Below are 24,708 nucleotides of genomic sequence, written 5' to 3'. Positions count from 1 at the left end.
CAGAGTAAACTGATCCAATTACACAATACTTAATTATTTCGGTAGACCTAGTTTTGAGACAAATAAATACTTTATATCTCTATCTAGTTTGACCTAATTACCAATACGAGTATGTTTGTATACCTAGAACATAAACCATCGTTAGGTACAGGTACACACGTTTTCGGCATCTATTTATCAAATATTACACGAACCTATACCTCCACTTAAGCTATACCTACCGTGTAGGAGTAATTCGAGTGAGGATTACGTACATGCTGATATTTATTGACAACATAGGATCCTAATCGTATTCAACTCTATTATGATTTTATTGAAGCGGTCTCCAATATGATTTGATGTATTAATAAAGTCTATTTAAAATAACTAAGGCTTATTACTAAACCCCATTTCTCTAATCGGATTACCAACTGTCCTAAGCGTGAGTAGGCTTTTCTTTAACGTTTTATTTGGTCACGGTGATCTGAAACGCAATTTTGCCAGATAAAGTGTCTACCTAACTCCCACTCCCAAAAGTAGAAGTTTTATACACGATAAACGTTTAACATAGTGCGTCTCTCGGGAACTCTACATTTTTATGTAGTATCATTCGTTTTAATGCAGGCTATCTGATAAATGTTCGGATGTAATTGCTTTTGAAATTCGTTTTTCTAGGAGCAAATATTTCAGTGAGTTAATAAGCAGTAAATAGTTATACGAGACTGCCTACTTCCTAAAGTTTTCTAATACTTACGTACTCAGTATTTACTTTGATAGAGTAAAGTTTGGTATTTGTTTAATTTACGAGTACACTTGAAAAGATCGGATAATACGTGTGTACTCGAATCTTCGTAATGAATGGTCTAATTTAGATTTCTCTGGCGATTAAAGTAGTACAGAAATCCGCGTACGCGCGTGTGGCTTCACTTATCCACTTCCGAGGCACTGACCTGCTAATCAATCCACAAGCAGGGATCAACGCCTCCGCACTCCACACCAATTAGTGTGGTTTCCTTACTTTATTGACCAATATTTTTAGCAGTTGGAGAAAATGTAGAGCACCGTAGGGTAAACGTTTGTCTATGGATTAAAGACGATAAAATAGCTTAGAGCTTAGTGATACTTGTCTTAATGTCGTGAATAAATATATCAGAATCGGTATATCTATTAAGAGATTAATCTAGACTAGATAGTGCCTGAGTTCCACGTATACCAAGATACAAGTTCTTAAGTAAAACCAGTTCTCAACCAGCTTCTCCGAGCAGCGGAACCGTTACCGCCACTAAACATCGCCACAGAGTTGTCGAGTTCACGCATTGACCTCTTTTCACTGTAAAAAAGTGTGATGAGAAAATTTTATGCGAATGGGATAGTGGGAACCCGATAAGACACAAACATCCATTGTATTGACGTGAATGGTCTGCCCCCGCTTGCCGCCATTGTCTCACGATGTAGACAATATCTACTCATTACAAGTGTAGTGCACACACGGCACTAACTAGTGTGCAACATACTCGTACTGATGCAATGTTGACATGTTATTATATGTGTATTTGTAACTGGTTTGCAACTTCGTTTGCATTCAGTTCTCAAATGTCTTCAATAATATTAATATTTATTTATTGGCAACTATCTTACGTAGCAAATTCGGTTCTAAAACTGACACTCCTTTATTTTAATCTTGTTCAGTACCTACTTGCTATTTACAGAAGAGCATGAATCTTCAAAAGAAAAGCTTATCTCTTTGATGAATACTTCTAACCGCATTTTGACTTGTCCAAACCATCATCCATCATACATATGTATAGGTCAAACATTTTAAACTCTTTACTTCAATTACTTCGCTTATTACTAAACTTTTCCGCTTAAGCTAGGCTGCTGGCGTTACGCGGAACTTAGCTAATTATTTTGTATCTCAGGCTAAGAATCGGAGGAATGTTTCAAAGAACTACCTTGTTTGAAAGGAGCTAGAGATCGGGTAAGATTTAATTAAACTCTAAGCAATCTACCTTGCGACACTGAGACGCTGTAACGTCCTAGAATCCAGTCTCTATAAATCCAGAGTTTCTGGGCACTTCAGATTTTTTAATAATTAGGTCTTGTGTGACCTATAAAGGTGTTAGTTTTCACTACAGTTTTATATTGTATCATATTTATTTATAGACACTGGACCCGATTTCGATATTGTTCACTACCTTTAAAATAGCAGATAGATTAATGAGGGCACTGAGAAAATGTTGTAACTGATTACTTCAAAAATAACTTTGCTTTAAGAAGAAACAAACTTTGTGTACCTAACTAAAATAGGGAAGATATACAGTGTGAGTCACGTTAAAGTGTACATATGAAAATAGATGAAACTAGACCTATTTTTATCGACAAAAAAGAGGTCAAAATTTTTTTTAGATTTTTTTTAAATTTTTTATAGAATTTTTTTTTCTTCCAATTACTTATTGTAAAGAAAACGTAATAACTTTTAAACTAAGCGGTATATCCTGATAAAATAAAAACAATAATAATGCTAAATAACAGGCGATACTAAAAAAATACATAAAATACACAAAAAATGCCAACAAATAATAAAAAATTATACTTTTTGAAAAAAATCTTCTTTAAAATTCGTGTTTTTTTGGTTATTTAATAAATTTCTCCAAAAAATGCCCCTATAACCGGTGGTTTTTATTACTTTGTATTATTCTCTATCGTATTACCTTCGTAAAACCAAAAATCGCATGTCTCTATCCCTATCACAACGTTTGCAATGATCGTTTGAACTAAGCCTCTCCGGGCGCGCCATTCAAAGCTTCGTTATCAACGAAACTGAAAATGGCTCTAGATTTGTAATTTTGATAAAGACAAGTTAGATTTCAAATAAAAACAAAAGATTTCGAAGTAAAATAAGCATTTTAGTTAAAATTAAAATTGTCTCTACCTGTAGCGGAGAATAATGTTGTGGCAGGCCTTTGTTCAAACGTTCATAGCAAATGTTGTGATAGGGATAGAGACATGCGATTTTTGGTTTTACAAAGATAATACAATAGAGAATAATAAAAAGTAATAAAAACCACCTGTTATAGGGGCATTTTTTGGAGAAATTTATAAAATAACCAAAAAAACACGAATTTTAAAGCATATTTTTTTCAAAAAGTATCATTTTTTATTATTTGTTGGCATTTTTTGTGTATTTTATGTATTTTTTTAGTATCGCCTGTTATTTAGCATTATTATTGTTTTTATTTTATCAGGATATACCGCTTAGTTTAAAAGTTATTAAGTTTTCTTTACAATAAGTAATTGGAAGAAAAAAAATTCTATAAAAAATTTAAAAAAATCTCAAAAAATTTTTGACCTCTTTTTTGTCGATAAAAATAGGTCTAGTTTCATCTATTTTCATATGTACACTTTAACGTGACTCACACTGTATGTACAGTTATTCGTGGCTCAGTACTTCTTAATTCGATCTCTATTACTAATTTTATTTTAGGTGTGCTAGTGATAGTTTTGAGTAAGCACAATATCATCCTTTTCAAAGTAATAAAAAGATAGCAGCGTCAGAAACTAGTGTGCAACAAGTCGACCTGTTGAATTTTAACTTTTAATAAAGCATTACCTATACATAGTTTATTAGAAGCTCCTTTCTGTGATGAGTTTCATTAACATGGAGTGCTTCGTCAATAGTTCAATTTCGTATGGTTAACTTTTCAGAGTTTCACGGCGGGAGCGGGGGGCGGGGATGATACCGACGCCACCGCTTCAAATTCAAAGACGATATTATTACAATATTTCAAATTGTTCGGGTAAAAGGTATCTTGGGTATTTGTACATTTTCATTGACTTGTAAATATTTTGTATGTCAAATTGAATTTCAAATTCAAAGACAGGTTTACGGTAACGTTATTTGTTTGGAGTGTAAATCCTTTATTTATATTGCTTGGTTATTCAACACTAATTATTAGAGTTACAGACTTTAAGGCTGGGTTGCACCATCTTACTTTAACTATAACAAAAGTCAAAAATCTGTCAAACTCCATACAAAAAACGGATAACGTTAAAGTTAGGTGGTGCAACTCAGCCTAAGTGCCTCCTGAATTTAGTTAAGTAAGTTGCATGTAACAATTAATATTCTATTTCTGACAAGTTGCTTCAATGGTTCGATGCAGAAGCTTGCAGCTTGCAAAGCACAGGAAACTTTTGCCGCTTTACTCGGTATTATTAATAAAATATAACAACCATCTGACTGATCTCGGATGAATCTAGATAAGACAATAATTTTCCCTGTCTCTTATTATAAAAGAAATACATAAATAAAATATTTTAGATGAAAGGCAAAGTACCAATCTTTTATTCATACTTTTTAAACATGAGGAATGTAGGTAAAAACAATTTAGAAAGTATATTATAGCCTATACTCATTAATTTTTCTAAGGGTCTGAGTCGAGCTAACCTAATGAAAATGTATGTATTATTAACCAGTCGGGAGTTCCTAAAAGCCATGTTTAAATTTCAAAATTAATTAACTGCGATCAGCACCGCGATAAATCTTGAAAAGCTCACAAAAAGGATAACATTTTCCTTCTTTGAATTTTACACTTTGAACAGCTTGTAGGTAGGTACCTAAGTTACTATTGAAATATTATGTAAAAAGGAGAGAAAAACTAACTCCCATGTTCGTTACCTTAATATGTAGGTTCGGAAACATCCGTTTTTCTTTCATGATTGCTTAAAAGTATTCCTTGTTTAAGAAACTAGGGATAAAAAATTAATATTTTTGTAAAGAAATATTTCAACCCTCCAAAACCTTTTAAAGTCCGTAGCTTTCATACTTTGCCACCCTATTTCACCCCTAACACCTCTAGGGTTTTCAAGGTGTATTTCCTGCAAACATCAAATCTACATTACAGGCACATTGGTTTGGGCTATGAATTGTCTGTTAGTCCGTCAAACGTGGACGATGAGCACAGACAACGGCACATACACCTAAACACTGTGGAAGCCACCTTATGTAGTGGCAATAAGATCGTTTTTGCTACAAAACTTTTTTATATGCTGTACATTAAAAAGATAATGAAAAAATTATTAAAACACAATAAAAGAAACAATCACAATGAAATCAACTAATTCATGGAAATCGTCATAATTTAGCGACGGAGAAATTATAATACTTAATTTTCCTGAATTTTCCTTGTTTCTTTATTAATTACTTTTATGTTTCAACATCTCGGTTAGCTTTTTTTCTCGTTTGAACGCTTCTTACTTTATTAGATTTACGGCGCTAATGAAACCGCAAAAACACATAAACTTTGAATATTTGTTCATTATTATTATTTAATAACAAAAGGAAATATTGTACCAAACGTATTCGTATAATCTCTCGTCAACGGTGAATGTGAGAATGTAGAAATGAAACCTTAGAATCATAGAAAATAATTACTTTATTTTTACGAGTATGCTTACATAAAAAAATGGAAATTCCTTGTGTTTTTGTAATCCAATCACTAAATCTAAAAAATCACAGGCTTAGAACCTGTGATTTTTTAGATTTTACTAAATATTTAGGCCAAACCCAGACTTCAAAATATTCTTAATGCACTTAAGAATATTTTGAAGAATTCCATACTTGAGTAGTTGAGTCTCGTTTCATAATCCGCCTAGTGTCGCATCACAGTGTAAGAATAGGAGGCTCACACGAGCATAACTCAATAAAGCAGTGCCGTATAATCGATTCGTAATTATTATTTCATGACTTGGAACTGTTACAAAATGAGTTATCGTGTATCATGCAATTGAATCATAATTTTACAAGCACGATACCTAATAATAACACACCACTATGTTTACTAGTTTTTGTAACGAAATTCGTTGTAGTACTTTACCTTTACCTTTTCAAAAAATACTTCGGTGTAAAACTTCGGAAATACAAGTTGGCATGATTAAATTAAATGTTACTGTTCTAGATTTCAGGCATAAATGTTACGTTGAGTTTATATTCTCCAAACTCATAAAGAATTCATAAATTTTCGAATATACCTTATACACCTGTTAGCTTCTTACAAGCGCTTACAAATGATTTGTCACATTCCGTTAACGCTGATTTCACTTCTTACTTATTTAAGTAGATGAAAATGCCTTAATAAAAATGTGTTCATCGCATATTATACCTATTAATTTTTAAAGTCCACTGTTTAAACACAGTTTATAGAATTGCTTTTTCAGAACCATCTGTTCGTCTTTGTCGTCTGTTCTACTTACATATTCTCAGAAATTGTAATATTTATATTCGTACCTACGTCTATGTACAAAACTCAGTGCTGCAACTTTCAAGGCTCCATATAAAAGCACTGTGAATAACAAACCGAAGGATAATGGCAAATCTATAACTGCTGGGTCCGTCGCCCGCGATCGCCAGTGTGATTTATCTGGACATGCCCGGATGTCCTGTCCGGTCATGTAATTAATTTGTTCGGATTTTCATTTTTTTAACCATAGTTGATTTTTTCCGAGCTTTCTTTTTCATTTAAGCTTCATTCAGTGTTCGGATTTCAGTCGTAATATCCTAAGTTGCCATACAATGTACGAGTAGACTTGTATGATGGAATAAAAAATAGACAACAATGATAGGTAACTTAAATACTCGTAATTACAGTTGTTCTTACTTGTTTTCTCGCTACCGTTATTGACGTAGGTAGACAATTAGACATACTTTTAAAGAACCGTAACCTGCGATATGCTGGTTTTAGAAACTACTTATCAACGCCCGTATTTTCCAAAATCGTCTCATTAATGAAACTAGCCATTCTCACTGAACTCACATTTCCATTCATTAAGAACGCGAAAATACTCTAAAGAGCTGACTCAGTTGATTGTGACTGACGAATAGCCGCTATAGGGCAAGTTAATTTCAGACGCGAAATTCCTCGCGTTTACTTAGCGGAAGCCTCCGTACTAAACCAATAACTCAATATAATTGAGTAAAATCCAATTTTCAGGAAATTATGATCCTATAAATTGTCTTTACTTCAATAAGTCAACAGTATAAGAGCGTAAATAGACTAGGTAGGTAGTAATAGAATTAATGTTTTTTCGTATAAAGGTTAACAGATTCAAAATACAATATTAGCTTGGGAACCCACGCCATTTAATAGTGTTCGAAATGTTTCGAATTTCATTTATAAAATATCAGTATTATCTTTTCAATAGCACCCACCACATACAATATACGTGCAGGTACGCCATTCCTGGCAATATGCGAGGGACAGCAAACACAATACGCAGGTATAGCCAGAAAAAATACAGGTAAACGAAAAACTGTCCCTTACACGTAGCGTAAGTAACATGAATATGGTACGACAAGTTGCCAATGGGAAGCGGACTAAGATTTGTGTTGTCAGCCAGGGACGTCTCCCGGGCCATCAGCCATCGACCTCCGTGGATCGAGACGGACGTTAATGTGTTATAAGTCCGAGTGATCCAATCGAATTGGCGTATCACTTGACATTCTATCTTTGGAGCGATCTCAATCGCAAATAAATGAATCACTAAATAAAGCCTATCCTTTCTAGTTGGTAACTAGAGGAACTAACTTTACTACTACTACTACTTAGCACCTTATTAAAATCACCACCTTCATCCAGTGGTATTGTGCAGTAATTTGTCAGAAATTAAAAGAATCAACACAAAACGAGATTTTTTTTTGGGCAGCTTAAGTTAAATTAATAAAAAGAAAATAAACTTTTGAGTTGCTAAAAGTCACAAACTTTTTAAACAACCCACACACATCGCCGCACAGCCTCGCCGTTTTACGTTCAAGTACGTAAATAAATGTACTTAAATGAAAGTAGGTATCATCAACAAGATGTAAATGAGTTCAAACTTTCATTAAAGTCTGTTACTTTTGAGTGTGATTTAACTTCGGTCAGAGGTACATTGCAAAATTTTACGCCAGATGAATAAATAAGCTTCTGTTTGAGATTATTTTCTGGGTAAATTCTTTCACGCTAAATTAAAATTGCTACTTATTTATTTATTTATTCATAAATTGCAATTTAATGCATATATGGGTGTATTTTGCAAGGTCTGAAGTGTTTGTTTACACAATTATAACTCACAAAAGGATCTGGCTGTCACACGGACACATGCGTCCCAGATGTCGCTCGCGCCGATGCGTGAACACCACACAGTGGCACATTGTCTGAGTCTACGAGAGCCTCGAGATGCTTAAATATTGCTTCATTAAGACACTGTTGTCTCCAGTTTTATTACCTTTTGAAAGTCACCTGTTAACATAGACACAACTTTACACTAAAACGCGAGAACTATGCTACTCGAAAAGGCACAGTTATGAAAGCAAAATGTCAAAAATAATACCTCAGCTTCCAACATCGTGACCACTCGTGAACTAACAGATGAAACGTTATTACAACACATGTAATGAGTACAATGTGAAATACATTTCATTCTCATATTACTTCGAAATTCAGGCAACAAAATTCTGGGTCAGTAAGCATTTAAGTACCTTTTCTAACGCTGCGAAGGAAGATCAAAATAACTGTGTTGTGCTCAATTATTTCGTTAGTACATTATTTAGCGAATTTAAGACTAACAAGGAAACCTCCGTACGTTCGTAGTTCCTCTTAATAAATATAAATAAACAAACAATATCTTATACCGAGTAAACATTTAAAACGAAATTAAGTCCGTTAGACAAGCCCATGATTAATGTATTTACTCGGTGAAAATAAAATATTGAAAACACCTCAACGCAAATTCAGAGGGGATCCCGTTGTAAGTCTGCTCCTTAAATTCGTTACATGAAATTGGGAGAGGTTTAAAAAATCTGAAAAATAATGCCAGATAGCTGCTCTTAAATTATGGCAAACAATGAACACAATTTCAATTTAGCAATTTAATTGGAAACGTGTTTGTTCTAACTAAAAGTACAAAATATCATGCTCTACTGCGTGTAATTGGGCAAGCGGATTTAAGACTGCACTTGACTGACGTAGCTCGTATCTCCTCCCACCAGCTGTCAAGGCGGAGTACATCCTTAACTGAACTCAAGCCTTTGTTAAAAAACTAACGCTAAACTTCACTAAAAGCTTTAAAAATACTTTTTCTGATCGTTCAAGGCTCAAGAAAATTTGTAGAGGAGAACAATTTTTGTAAACGATGTAGTATGTGCCATCATTATTGTCGAGTTCGTGTCGATAAGGTAGCATAATTTACTTGTTGATGTTGTTTCAACTTTTCCCTATTGATTCATTAACTAAATAAAAAATAAAGATGACTTAATCCGTTGTTTGTATTTTATTTTTAATCTAAATGGGAAATCGTGAAAGTTCTTGGAAAATTGAGAAAAGTGGAAACAAGATAAAATATTCCCCATGGGGAACTTTAAAGTCATTGAAGGCCGTGGGGTCACCGGTCAGCGCCAAGCAATAGATTTTCTATTGTATTTAGTCTCTCTACAGTTGAGACTCAAGGGAAAAGGTGGAATAACCTGTCACGTTAGGAAAACGTAACGAGTGATCACGAAAAATCTGTCACGAATATCACATTATCTAGAAGCCCAGAACTATCAAGATAAAATACCAATGACGCCCTCGAGGGGAAAAGACTTTATTATGCCTAGCAGTGGGTGGGTAAAAGCTGCTGAACATTAATCTTCTCCCGATTTTACAATGAAATAAATTACGAATTAAGTAAGCGTGTCTTCAAATTGCTTTGAATTATGTTAATTTTGAATCGTATTTCAAATTTTAGTAATTATTGTTAATCGTAAGACTTAGTGCTAATTATATTATTTAATACGTTATTAACTACTCTGTAAGGACGTATATTACTTTGGTTGCTACGGTTTGATCAGCTAGCTTTTATGAAAACAGTACCTAAGTACAATTTACTTCAGGGAAAAAGTTCTCTAATTGATAATTGGTTTGAATGCGCTACTTAATTTATTAATTAATATGTTAACGTATCATAATCCATACTCGATGTCAATTACTTGGTGATCAAAGAGCGTAACAGGAAATTAATATAGACAAAGGTATCAACACTTGTCATGTGAATCGAGTGGTATTAATTGATATCTGCTTACCTGCATTAATATCGTGTCGAATCTGTTTGACTTGGTAACTTAAAATACTTAACTATTTAAGTACGGTTTACCTTCAACATTAGCTAGCAGAAGCGCTTAGGACGTAACGGTAACGATAATAGTAAAACCAGCCATTTCAGAACTCCAGGATAAGGTTGGAACTTGCTTCCTTCCTAAAAGCACACATTCATTTGAAAATCAGGAAGATTTTAAAATGTAAAAAATATTCGTGTAGCATTTTCAACGTTGTTGCGCTGACTTACAGAGTATTATGGTGTATTCTCTGCTTACGGCTAGGTACATCATTGCACCCAACCGTAATACGTACTGTTTACACGCTAGCATAGGTCGCAGGTCCGCAGTGGGAACCATAAAGGTTAATGATTACACCCGATTCCCTCAAAGGTTGACTATTCTGCCCGCGCCTACAAAAAGCACAATAAACTAATGTGTTTATTCGTCGAATCACTGGACACAGGGAAAAGTAACGCCTGTAATTAGGCCTTTGAGCCTTAATTTGGCTTAGGAACAAAAACCCAGACTGCGGACTAGTGTAAAAGCCCTAAGGCAAATGTTTTATTACCTTAGTTTAACCGTAACTTATAGTATTAGAGCTTTTATCCGCTTGCTACGGAAATATTACATGGTACACTAATTCCTCGACAGGATCTCTACAGATATTTATTAATCAAATACTCAGATAGTAGGTATTTAAAGCTGGAACTATACATCCGATGGAAATATTGTATGAGGGTCAAATTGAATCCCTTTTGTTAATATACCCGTAACAATCCTTAAATTCCTTATTTCCGGGTATTTGTTGTCCGAGCCGTCACGTCGTCTGCGTAGCTATCGGAAAGATACAATAAACATACTTACGAGTACGTTCAAATTATTGCATTCCAATGTAAGTAGTAGCCGCTATAAGTAGGACGCGAACGGTGGCTTAGAAAGAAGCAGCTTTTGGTAGGAGTTGTATGTATGACAGCGTCACGCGCGTACAAACGCCAGCACATGAAAATAAACACAGGAGCAGCAGTAGTAGTTAGTCGTATGTAATAGGGTTGAGTTTGCAACAAACACGTATAGCCTGATGTGTTGTCGTCTGTACAAATGGCTGCAAGTAGGTTACCGACGCTTTGATAAACGAGCGGGAGATTTACATCGCTAGCCCGAGGCTTATAGATGCCCAACCTCTCTTGATGTATTCAAATTTAATTATGGAGTTATTAAACTTCCAAAACATTAATACTTTCAATCAACGGAATCCATTGTTTAAGTTTCCTAATTTCAATTCGACGAAACCAGAAAATAAATAAGGCTCCTTCTTTGTGCCCTTAATTAAAACATTTGGGGCATGGTTACATTAATTAGTAGGTACACTCGTTTAAATATGATGTTTACGTATCCTACAGCACTTACCTACAGCACTAAGATGTTGTACAACCATACATCCAGACGTAACTTAATACCTATATCTATGTCTTAAAATTAGATTTTAACACAAGAGATTATGACCGATTGATTAGGGTTTAGGAATCGTCTATGGGCACCTATTACCTAATGACTATCTGTTATTACATAAGCTTTATAGGGATTTAGAAAATAGTAATTTGTAGCTGATAATTTATAATTCACAAACTATTCCCACACACGTTTCGGAGAATCGAGCAGTTCGGGATTGTTGTCAAACATTTATCAGCGTAATTCGGAAGTATGTGAAACTCATATTAGTTATTTCTGATATTCCGGCGATATATGTGATTAAAACACAGAACGCTTAGGGACATAATCAAAATCACGTGTATCAAACCTGTCTGATCGTCACGGAATAATTCTATGTAGAAAACATCTATATTAAGGAGGGAGTCAATGTAGGGCCTGTTAAACACATAAAAACTTCTATTGCAATCCAATGTTTTCAAATATATTATGTAATTATGTAATTAATAATACCGATTACATAATATATTATATCATGATATCCTCTCCACTCCCCCTATCTCAGAAGTTATTGAACAAACTTTGGAAATTATTAGGGATATAGGCCCTTACTCAATTTTAACGAAAACTATAACCAAAGTCGTTTAAGTAAGTTTAAGTGTAGATATCTACATAACTTACTAAGTATCTATTTGAAAACAATTTGACGCAATGTAAGGAGGGTCCTCTGAATAACTTGAATTTAAAGCGGGACTGTCTTTTAATTTTGGACACAATTCAAATAATCACCAAAAATGATTAACATAAAAAACTACATATAGCAAGGCAAAAGCTTCACTTCAACTTTCAGCGTAAGTGACCAGTGAACGCACTGAAAAGGCGACTCTTTGTGCGTGGGGAGATGAAAAAGACGAAATTACGTTTCAGAATCAAACCGTCTATTCTTAATATTGGCCCTCTGGGCGTGTTTCCCCTCTCGCGTGACCAGGCAGGAAGGATGGATGAAATTCCATCGACCTGGACGGCGTCGGCAGTTCTTATGAGAGATCTTGGATCAAATTGTTTTTTTACCACTACTGGTCCCAAAGTCCCTTTTAGAAAATTAAAACCAAAAAGCTCCATAAATCAGTACGCAATAAGTTTAATTAACATCAGCCTTCTGCTAAAGGCGGACTTGAATAGTCGTCGATATATTCAATTTAGAGATTTCATTAACAAGAATGACACTGATTGGTGAACAAAGTCAGTCAGTTAACAATACGGATATAAAACACAATTTCAATATCAACAACACCACGTACGTACAAGATTGATTGAGAAAAATAGATGTTAAAAATGTTCTCTTACTACGTTTTAAGTAGTTACAACATACATAGATAGGTACAAAAAATATTCTATTAAACTGATCACGTGCCAACCTTCCTGTTGCAAATATGATAAAACTAACAATAAAATATGTTATTTGCGAATACCTAAGCATACAAAAAACAGATCAAGGCAAGCCATCTTATGTAGTAGCAATAGGAACGATTTTGCAACAAAAAAATATACCTTGACTGAAGTGCTGTCGACTGTAGGCCTGTACCAAGTAAACACACTTACTGATAATCCAGCCTATACGTCTTATATCAAATACCTTTTGTATGCCTTGGATAATGAAAGATTTATAAAGTTAATAAAATGTATATAGATTAAAAGCTATAATAACGGCTAAATCATTTTAAATGTTTTTCACGATATGATGGGCAACATGTCGACGTCAATTGCACATAAGCCTGAACAGTGACTGAAAAAAATTCTGAAATTGCTATTTAAAATATTTACAGGCAAATTGGTGCGTTATTCTACTTCGTTAGTCGAGAAAATTCCCAGTGATGTTATTTTAATTGAGGGATATTTGACTTGATGACTAAAGTAGGAACTTAATACACGTAATATGTGAATAGGTACAACTACAAGACAATCGGTCCCACCCAAGCCCTGCTCCCATGCAGGCGGAAGCCCTGCTCCTCGGTAATAAAAGAAAACGAGTCGCTGTGAACTCAACCACGACCGACCGTTGGGGCAAATTGTACGCAGCTGGGGGTCAACAATAATTTTATTCCTTACCGCAATCATATTCGCCATCGTCGGGGTAATGAACTAATGACCACTTTGCTTGACAGGATTATTAGCCTTATCGCTGGCTGTTGCTGTTTTGTACTTTGTAGCACACCCCCGTAATTGACAAAGTGGAGCGGTAATGGTTATGCGCTATGTATTATGAAATGATGCTAAAAGGGCACATGGGACTAATAGTCTACTCAGATATAAATACAAAATTCATGTAAACTGAGCGCACTTGATTTCGAAAATGCTGGAGCTAAAAATGTCAATCATCATCACTTAAAATGTAAATAAATTATGTTATTAAAATGGAAAGTCAAAAAGTTAAACAATTGTCATAGATTTCAGGGGCTATATTTTCTATCCCGAAAAACAAATTATTTTTAATTCCCGAAGGACGAAATAAATTAAATAACTTACAGCTAAAGCAATCATACAATACAATCGAAACATTCCAATAGGGCAATTAATAAAGCATTATGAGTACCTACCTACGCCTGCTAATGGCGCTAGGACACACATTCCGACCCATGATTTATTATCACCTTTGCCCTGACAGTATTAGATATATTTATATCTGCTAAAATAGAAATTAAGGCAGGATATAAATAAATATTGATATATTCAAAATTCGTTACAATCCAGCCCTCCCAGTTTGGCCCAGTTGTGTCCACACACCTGTGTCAATAAAGAAAAATAAAACCTGGCAAGTACGAGTAGGCCCTAGCGACCATGAAACCAGTGGTATTTTTCTCTTAATGAATGAAAGAAACAAAAAAGTAGCAGCTGTTGACAATTTTATTTAGCTTGCTCATACCGACAACAAAATATTCATAACAAACAAGTGCGCAAGGTATCCGATTTGGAATTTGATGAATTTTATTTAACCACCAGAATTTTGTCTGTAAAGTTATTCTATAGAACACGAGGTGCTATTAATTTTCACTAGCGATGTCTAACAGATAAAAGACCAATTCATTTAGTGGAAAATAAACGAAAACGTTTTGTTAATTTATTATTTACGTAGGTAATGGAATAAAGTAAGGTGACAAAACCAGGCGGCCTACTAAAGCAAACAGTTTTAGAGTAATTCGGGTATATTTAAATAAATAATAAATAAATAAATAAATAAATTCTTTATTGAATAACTTATTGACAGTTTTTAACAATAGGCTATTATTAAACTATAATAGGTAAAAGTACATACGTGCCTGAACTAAGAATTATAATTCCTGTATCTCAGGCAAAAAAAGGCTTACATTACTTTATTAATAGAACTATTTCTAGCAAAATATATAATCTAATATTTATACATAATAATATATAATTAAAAATTAAAATCTACACAAGTTACATTTAAGATTTAAAATCAATACAATGTGCTACATAATATTGCTTGTTCTACATACTTTATTAAAAACATCCAACATACAGTGTCTGCGTAAACAAAAATAATAAACTGGGTCACGCTCAATGTTGCAAAAATCATACAAGTTATTTATGTTTACTCTAGATATACTTAAATGAAATTCTGTTTGTTAAGGTAGATTTGATAAAAGGTTAGTGGGACAGCTCTATGATTAATTATGGAGTTATCTACTAGTAGGTACTAATGGTAAAAGTTAATTTATACAATCTAGGTAGTAAATTAGCTAATGATAAAACTGACACATCAAGACAAACATAAACTCGCAGGGGACGCTCTTATGCGCCTTCGTAATCTATGGTGTTAATATATCTTTGTTCTGCTAGTTTCTTAGCAGGGCACTCAGCGTCACCTGTCTTGTGATTGTTGGGCTTTTTGAAGTGCAAGCAGGTCGCACATTTTGAGGGTTCATCCTTTTTATTGCAATCCTTTAATACGTGACCCACCATTTGTCTTTCGCGCTCGCCTTTAAACGCCGGTATGAGTGAAGGACATGGACAGAGAGGATTTATCGCAATTGTTTGCCGTGTTAGACAGATCTAATCTTCGGTCTAGACCGAACACCTGGTTTCGAGTTCGCCCTGAAATCAGACGCTTTTCCGAAATTCTGGGAAAATAATAGATGGTTTAACAACGCAGATAACCTCATGATAAAAAATGTGCTAAGTTGATTATTCCAGTAGAGGCAGGATCGTACGTATCGGGGTGCGATGGTGAGGGACCTCCCCGTGGTGCATCCCGGGCAACGTCCGCGTGTTCTGTCACGCGGGCGGCTGACTCCTCACCGGCGCGGCAGGTCGCGTCAACTCGACGGGCCTGTCGGGCAACCCGTAACCCCCCAACGGAGGGGGGCCGGGGGCCCCGGCTACGGAAGTCGGGGTCAAGACAAGGAAAAGTCTTTAAAACCCCTAATCCTAAGGTCTGGCGGGGGCCGAGGGGATGAATGGCTAGAGGGTATCTAGTATGCTACTCCGTCGTGGAGGTGGGGCAGCTGCGCCCGTAAGCAGTAAAACAAGCATGGACGCAAAGAAAAATGAATGTATACCCCAGGAGGGTACCGGCAATGCCGGAGAATCCCTCACCGCCTCGGCGGTCTCGGCTCACGTATCTGGGGGAGCCGCAACGCGTTCTGTGCTTTCCGCAGGTGGGAAGGAGAAGGAGATAGTGGTAAGAGTGGAGAAGATGAGACCTTCCTTTGATGGGACCAGGCTCCGGGCTATGTTCGGAGGCCCTGCACCGTCGAAGAAGCAGGCTGATAAAAGTGAGAAGGTCGCCGAGCGTGCGGTCGAGACCGCTCCGACATCCAGTCAGAGCGCGACTCCCGCGCGAGTAGGCGACACGGTCACCGAGCGGGTAGACGACGTCGCCCGAGTAGGTGGCCAAGCTGGACGTGACACTCAGGGTTATGAGTCATGGACTGACGACGTCGCATCGGACAGAATATCTGTTCTGTCCGGCGTTTACTCGGACGAAGAGGAGGACGACATGTCCCTAGCGGAGAGCGTGGATAGCTCGCTCTCGCGGGCGGGAGTGAAGCGCTCCCTCCCTGGGGACTTGGCCGATAGTGAGGAGGACACCCCTAAACTTGCCAGTGGGCGACGGGGGCGTGGCGCTCGAGGGCCGCATTTGAAGAAGCCGCGAAGCTGCGGCAGACCTACCACCTCTGGGGCGGGCAGACTGGCCGCCTCACCGGACCCGGAAGAGATGGCGGTCTCCTACACACGCCGCATGAAATTGGCGCGTGCCCGTGCGGAGTTAATGACGACTGACATGACTGCCGAGGAGATGGAGCGGACCATCCGTGACAGTGCCGAGGCAGTCATCAAGCTGACCGGATCGTGCGGCAACTTAAAGAGTACCGTTAGAGGTGCCCTCAACGAAGCCGCAGTCACCATCGAGACCGTCTTGAAGGCCATGTCATCGCGCCAGAAGGACGAGGAGGTACACAGGTTGGGTGTCGCCAACGCCCAACTAAAACAGGAGGTGGCCGAGCTCAGGGCCGAAATCACTCGGCTCAAGGAGGCGATGAGCGGTGCGCAAGTTGCAGCCGCTCCCGCTCCCGCTCCGCCGCCACCACCCCCCAAGAGAAAGGCTCGCCAGACATTGGAGGACGTCGAGCGAAGCGTGTTCGAAAAAGTAGGCGTCATGCTCAACGCACGTTTCGACGCGCTAGAGGGACGCCTCCTCCCGGAACAGCGACTCCGTCCTCCGTTGGCAACGGATCGGGATACCAACGGAGAAACAGCAATGGAGACCGAGTTCCCTCCGCTGCCTCATGCGACACCTTCGGCCAACACAAGGTCGAAGGCCCCGACGAAACCGGCACCTAAAAAGGCTCCGAATATTGCCCCAAAGGCGGCAGCTACCGCCCCTCGGGCGGCAGCCACCGCTCGGAAGGCAACGGCTGCCGCCCCCAAGGCAGCGGATGCTCCCGCGCCAGTCAAGGGGAAGAGAAAGAGGGGTAAGAAAACCGCACCCCCACAAACACCAGCAGAACCCCGCCCGCTACCACCTCCTCCCGCGTCTATGGATACAGAGTGGACTGAGGTAGTTAAGCGTGGCAAGCTAAAGAAAGGAAGGCAGGGCAAGGCGCCAGAAGGCGCTAAGTCTGCACCAAAAGCGAAGCCTGGGCCAAGCCGCGCTAAGGGAAACCCGCGCAAAGTGAGGATCTCCACAACCGCAGTGGTGGCCCTTAAGCTGGACCCGGATGCCATCCGGTATGAGATGACATATGAAAAGGTCATGCGCAAGGCCAAGGAGACGATCGACTTGGCCGCGCTAGGCATCCCGGATGGTGTCCGGATGAAGAAGTCTCGGACGGACACAAAGCTCCTGGTTGTATTAGGGCCAGAAGCAGACGAGAAGGCGGACCGCCTGGCTGCTGCACTAAAAGCGGTACCGCAATTCCGGCCAAATGTGATTTTCATCACGCGGCCCACGAAGGTGGAAGACCTTCGCCTCACGGGTCTAGATGACTCGGTGAAGGCGGAGGACATCGCAGCCATATTGGCTGAGAAGGGGAGATGCCCAGCGGACGCTATTGTCGTGGGCAAAATATCGGAAAGACACACGCGCAGCGTGATCGTGCGGATGCCACAGAAGGCCGCTAAGCAGTTGGCCGATACCCGCCGGCTGCTAATCGGCTGGTCCTCGGTGCAGGTCACCTTGCTCAAACCGAGGGCCCTGCGGTGCCTCGCGTGTTGGGGCGAGGGCCATATGGCGCACAACTGCGCGGCCGCGGTGGATCGCAGTCCGCTGTGCTTCCGCTGCGGCGAACCCGGCCATAGACAGAGAGGCTGCTCGGCTGCGGCGCTTAAATGCGCCTTGTGCGCAGCCGAGGGGAGAGCTGCTGACCACGTGGCAGGGACCAGAAAGTGTCCCGTGCCGAAACAGCTCTCCAAAGCGAAGAAGGTGGTAGTTGCGTCCTGCGAGGAGTTCTCCCTCGCAGTCGCCGACCGCCTGACCAAGGAGCAGGCCTCACAGGCAGCAAGCTCACAGGGGGTACCCTCCGGGGGGAGGAGGCCCTCAACGAAGTGAGTCCCAGAGCGCGCGCGGGTGTTCCGCGCGCTTTGGAGGGAGCCGGTTGCGGCAGATGCGCGAGGTGCACACGTGGTGTTAAGCCCTTGGTAAGCCCTATGTGCACCTCATATCGCGCTAGCAGAGGACCCCATGAGGTTTTAGTGGGTAGTCCCCGTCCTGCTGGCGGGGAGAGTCCCACATAACCCCTGGCTGCCCCCGCGGCCCGGGGTATGCGCAAAGCATTTCCTCATGTAAAAAAAAAAAAAAAAAAAAAAAAAAAAAAGGATCGTACGTATCCCAAGCCGAAGGTGAAACCGTGATGGAACCGAGTGTACAGGGTCTTGTTGTCTACAGACGACGGCACATCAAACTAAACAACTTTCAATCTTATGCAGTTCTTATAGATGCGGTTTTATAATAAATTTATTAAATGTATAATATTAAATGCCATCGACTAAGTATACTAAGTATCTTCAAAACTGACGCGTAAAATATCAATATTTAAAAGATTATTCAAAATCCGTGTAAAAATGTAATAATTGAGAATTTAGAAAGAACACTTTTGTGAAATAACTTGTTTGCAGGTAATGTTGTGAGTACCTAATATTAAAATTACATATTATATTGCAAGCGAATAACCACAAAATTTCACGGATGGTTAGGTGCAATCGTACATATTCAAAATACTGAAATATGTAATCGGATGCTTATTTTCGATTGAAGTTAGTAGGTTAAATTGCTCCAAACAGTGGATCAGTCAACGGCAATTTTTAAAGATAGAATCCACTCGCCGCACACCGGTCGGCGCACACCTGCACCGAAACCGGTTTTCGAAAACATGATTTCACTCTCTCAACAGAGCATCACTGGCGTTGCCTAAAATACGAATTACATTTTCTCTGTCTCTATATTTTTTTAATTCTACGCTCCTATCTGTTGGCTTTTGGTATAAGCTCACTCCAAATGTTAGATTATGCATGACCTGTGTAAAAAAACCGACTCCAAAAAACCTACACTAAAACGTAGAAAAATAATTACTAATTACCTACTTATTTATTAGGACGAATTATTAATATTTATGTAGGTATACCATGATTGATACTTCTGGAGTCGGTGCCAAGATTATGAAACATGTAAAGTTTGCCTGCACCGACTCCAAAAGTATCAATCATGGTAAACCTACATAAATATTAATAATTCGTCCTAATAAATAAGTAGGTAATTAGTAATTATTTTTCTACGTTTTAGTGTAGGTTTTTTGGAGTCGGTTTTATTTTTTTTTATAAAATTTTACTTATTTCTTGCTTTTTAGTTAACTAATTATTACCTTGATGTTACCACTGAAGGTAGGCAGTACACTGAGACCAAAAAAAATTGGTTCATAATCGGCGGAGATATTGCGTATAAAAAAGTTCATCCCCAATTTTCCACCCTTGGGGGTTGTTTTTTTTATTATTAAATTTAAATGGGACCACCCTTGAGGTATTACCTATACGCCGAAAAAAGATTTGTTCAAATCGGTTCATAATTGGCGGAGTTATCGCGTAACAAACATAGAAAAAAAAAAAAAAAAAAAAAAAAAAAAAAAAAACATACGGGTCGAATTGAGAACCTCCTCCTTTTTTGAAGTCGGTTGAAAAGTAACTCGTATTTACCATCGCATTGCAGGGGTAAAACTTAAAAAATACTTTAAACGGTTTTTAATAAGGCTGGTGAAAACTTTTTAAAATTATAAAAGTCGGTCAAAGTGTAGGGCACTGTTCTACTTAACTAAGTAAGATACCACCTAATTTCGTGAAAAACAACCAAATTCAAATTATGAATTAATTAACAGTAGCTAGGCAACGTTAATTTTTCCTTAACAATGTTGAAATTCGTCCGCTATCTCTATTGTGGCAAAACACGCGAACTTTCCCGTAGATTATTTAAAATGGTGTTTCTTAAGCCTGCGAGATTTATGTCGATGCTAATCCATTACGAATAAATATACAGGGAAAGTGCCTAAGTTATAAAGGGTATGCTTAAAAAGGCCTCGGAATTTTGGAAGTTAAGTCATTTCTTATGTATTAGAATGAACCTTTGATACATTATTCCTACCTTACACTATGTTGCCCTTATCAAAAAAATTGACGTAACGGACGGCAAGTCAAGCTACACAATAATTAATTTTAAAACTTCAATACCTTTCAGCTGCAAGCTTACCGACACAAAAGCAAATTTAATATTTAGGGTAAACGACCCAATCATAGACTTTGCGCAAACAGGTACATAATATAGTGACTTTCCAAATCAATTTATGGCGCGTACATACATTGTTCATAATTTGGATTTTTTTTTTTTATTTGCACCATAATTAAACGGTTACCGAGTTACACTTTAGTTTAAAAACCCAGTTTCCTTGTTAATTTTTAAAACGCAGATGCAATTAAAGTAATTTTGAAAAAATCTGAATTTCACCACCTGCATTATAACACCACTTTGCGGTAGTTCGCGGCGTGCTGTAATTGGATAGACTATGCAGTAACAATTAGGATTTTGAAATTTCATACGCTAGAATTAATCACGTAAAACGGGAATAGTACCCAATTAGACTCGCGCTTACATAATGTATTAAAAAAAATAGATTTATTTATTTAAAGTGACCAACAGCGATACATTGAAAATATTAGTTATTTAAAGATTAAATTTAAAAAAAAGTATTTTTTTAAATGTACAAACGACTACAAGCAGGTTTCGTCTTACGAAAGTGTGCAAAGACAACATGAGTAAAGTAATATGATGAAAGTAATCAGACATTAACATTGTTATTAGTTTTCACAACGGTAGGTAACGTCAGATTTTCATGATTACATGCTTCTTTTTGTCGACAGGGTCTGCAATAGTGATGATGTATTGTATATAACAAGGCTCAGAAATCGCAAACATATTCACGTAAACGAGCGTTAACCCGCGATGTAACCTGGTAAATGAGAAGGTGGTAGGTGAGTGATGATTCGTAGGTAGTTCTCAGATAAATATAATTTGATATAATTATAAATAAATACTACCCCATCAACATCGCGCTGGATACATACCCATCATATAATTAATACCTACCTTTTGGGCGCAGCTACCCCAAAAATTGTGAATACATTTATGTGGTGGTGTAAAATGGAATAAAAAATTGCCACTGGTTAACTACAAAGGCTTCAGTCGTCGGTTTACAAAGGCTAACCGCTTAGCGCGAAATGTTTTCTGTCATGTTTTAGGTAGATTACTTATGTGAGATTTCCGGGGACTGACGGTGGATAGGAACAAAGAGGAAGGCGTTATCTGCCACGCGCAGCACGCAACGAGATGAAGACTAAAGACTTTCCTTTCAGTCAGTACATTTGCGATTCTACATAATTAATGTCCTTACCATCTTGTCTCTTCCTGACACCAGACCAGATTGACATTTCTGCGCGTACAAAGCAAAACAAACACCAATTAACCGATGGACGAATTTACGAGATATGCGTGCCCAAAACAAACAAAACAACAGTCGAATTTTAAAAATCACTCGTTTGTGAAAAAGGTCACCACGTGTATCTGGTTTAAGATGTCGTTTGGAATAATAATGTAGAAAAATTGAAGCTGTACGTGCTGCCAAATCGCGATATTTCTAGTGCTGCTATCTCAAATTGCAATTTGAAACCAGACGTTATTTTAAAATGCATGGCTTTATAAATACATCGAAAAGGACAATATTAACGGAGTTCATATAATATCTTATACCTTCCTTTGCCTTTTATCACAATATTTTATAGAATTGACAAATTAAAAAGGTAAAACATCACAAACAGTTGTAAAGCATCCCGCTTTGAGTTAGGTACCAGAATGTTTGAAGTTATTATTACTAAAGCAAACATAATAATTGCTTAAGTAATAACCTCCCTCAATTTTTAAACTTATTAGAAGTATTAATAACTCAAGGACTCTCTGAGACAACCTAGTCTGGAGCGCCAGACCTAAGATTAATATTTTCTTCCGGTTGCTGCAAACCTAATGCAAAAGTCATAGTTAGTATCTTCTAGGTTTTTTTTCTTTTTTTGACAATAATTAAAATAATTACCTATTTAACTTTACTTTTGTGTACTTTTTAAGTGCAAGGCGATAACTTAAATTTTATTATATGTATTATAAGCCTCAAAAAAGTTTTGTAAAAAGTTGTATCGAAAATTCCAAGAGTTTTAGATAAGACCCTCTAAGCGATTTTCTTTGTTTGTTTTATGTAGAGAGATCTTTTTGTTTCTTTTATTACTTACCCGCTTTGTGCAGACTTTTTTACTTTGTTATTCCGATTGTTGACTAAACCTTATTCGTCGCTGAGCGCCAGTCACCAGACGCACCAGTCACCATGGCCATTAACATTCTACAGCTCTGCGGGTTACAAGTTTGCAGTTCTCTAACGGCGTGCAGCCATGATTGTAACAACTTAAGTTTAAATTCAAGGATCACCAGTTCAAACTCGGGATACAATTTTGCACATTTAATGAATAATATGAACCATACATAATCTTTATTAGCAGAAACAACAAAACACTGACCATGATTGGAGTTCTGTCAATAAAAGTAATTGTCACAACACAAACAACAAACCACTTGTATTTAAATTTGCGGCTGATGTGGGCACAACAGTTCGTCTCATTTATTCTTCCATTGTAAACAGCTTTTGGCAATAATTCTGATTCATTGTTCAAATTTTTCATCGGTTGAAGTAAAGCTGAACTTGCAAAATAAAGTTGAATTTCGTGAATCACCTGTGAATACTTTTAGGATCTACTTTGTCTACATTTAACAATTTTCTATTTGATTGCAAAATCTAAACGTACTGATCACGATTGAATTCAAACGAAGCCTTTGTCACAAAAGTTTGCTTAAACTTCGTAATGGTTTCCAACCGAGCATGCAAAATTTAATTTAGTATCCTACACTAGTGTCTCTACTGGCTAGTACTTAAGTTTAATGAAAGCAAACACGTACGTACATGCATGCATACATTTACATTCTTAGAAACACACAGGCTCGCAGAACGACACGCGGCCGTGAGAAGCGTCGTCGCCGTTGAGTCAGAAAGTAAAGTAGGCAGCCGCTTACCTGTACAAATCAGCAGCAAAGTAAACGGTGAAAGCAGCCGGTTAGTCCCCATGGTAGCAGTTGGCACTTATACATACAACTTTGTAAGGAATATTTGAACACTTTTCAACGATTCTTACGCGCCCATCTTTCACTACTTTTTTTACAAAACTTTAACATAACTGTCTTGCATTCTTACTAAATCCAGTAAATATGTGCACTTCTGTATGTCACTTGTATCCGAGTCAGGTGAAACAATATACACAAACTCTTACAAACTAAGTTCACTTCAAGCACTATCACATTTTTCAATCCTCAGGGTAAACTTTGGCGCGAGATCCGGCAAAATGAGCAACAGACACGTCACGTTCGAGCAACGGTCGGCTCAAGGCTGGCGGTAAACTGCTGAGAGTGAAAGAGACAGCACAAAGTTTCCATCGGGCCGATCCGGTTTATGGAAGTAGCAACAACGCAACGAACGAACGCCCGAGACGCCATTACCTGAGCATATCACGCGTTTGGCAGTAGATGGCGGCACTGTTGTAATTTAAAATTCTATGCAGGTTTAGTTCAGTGTCTTGTTTGGAGTGTTGACCGTGGATAACGATGAATAGAGCTATTAGGAGTAGTTGGGAAGCGGTGCCTACAGTTCGTAACATGAAAGCTTTAGATTGGGATACGTGCCAATCAGGTAAAACCGTCGAAATAAGTAACGAATAAGTATGTCATGAAAATCAAGTAAAATGACAGTTGGGATCCTTACATTATTTGATTTTTTTGTATAAAAGTGACTGTTTCAAAATAATTTGTTTGAAATTTAGTTTCCATGACTGGACCCTATACAATACATTTACCCTAATCAAATTATAGTCACTCATTCATATTTTGTAAACTCGCCATGATTGGATTCTTTACAACTATAAGTAATGCTAGAAGTTTTCGCTCTTATTTTTTTAAATTTAGTAAAACACTAATCAACATCATATACAGGGCCGTCTTTAACCTACTAGGGGCCCTGGGCATTTAAGGATTAAGGGGGGCCCTT

General features: G+C 37.9%; 1 protein-coding gene across 1 annotated transcript in view; it reads right to left on the bottom strand.

Moving 5' to 3' along the window:
• Positions 1-24,324, bottom strand: part of LOC135072479 (hemicentin-2) — a 91,020-nt gene extending 66,696 nt beyond the window's left edge. The window contains exon 1 of the mRNA XM_063966404.1: positions 23,685-24,324. Coding sequence (XP_063822474.1) covers positions 23,685-23,736 — 52 coding nt within the window. The 5' untranslated portion in view covers positions 23,737-24,324. The remainder of the gene's footprint in view (positions 1-23,684) is intronic.
• Between the last annotated feature and the right edge of the window lie 384 nt (positions 24,325-24,708).

Source organism: Ostrinia nubilalis, chromosome 6 (genome assembly GCF_963855985.1).
Source record: "Ostrinia nubilalis chromosome 6, ilOstNubi1.1, whole genome shotgun sequence".
NCBI lineage: Eukaryota > Metazoa > Arthropoda > Insecta > Lepidoptera > Crambidae > Ostrinia > Ostrinia nubilalis.
The sequence above is the reverse complement of the archived record's forward strand: the minus strand, read 5'-3'. Positions and strand labels throughout refer to the sequence as shown.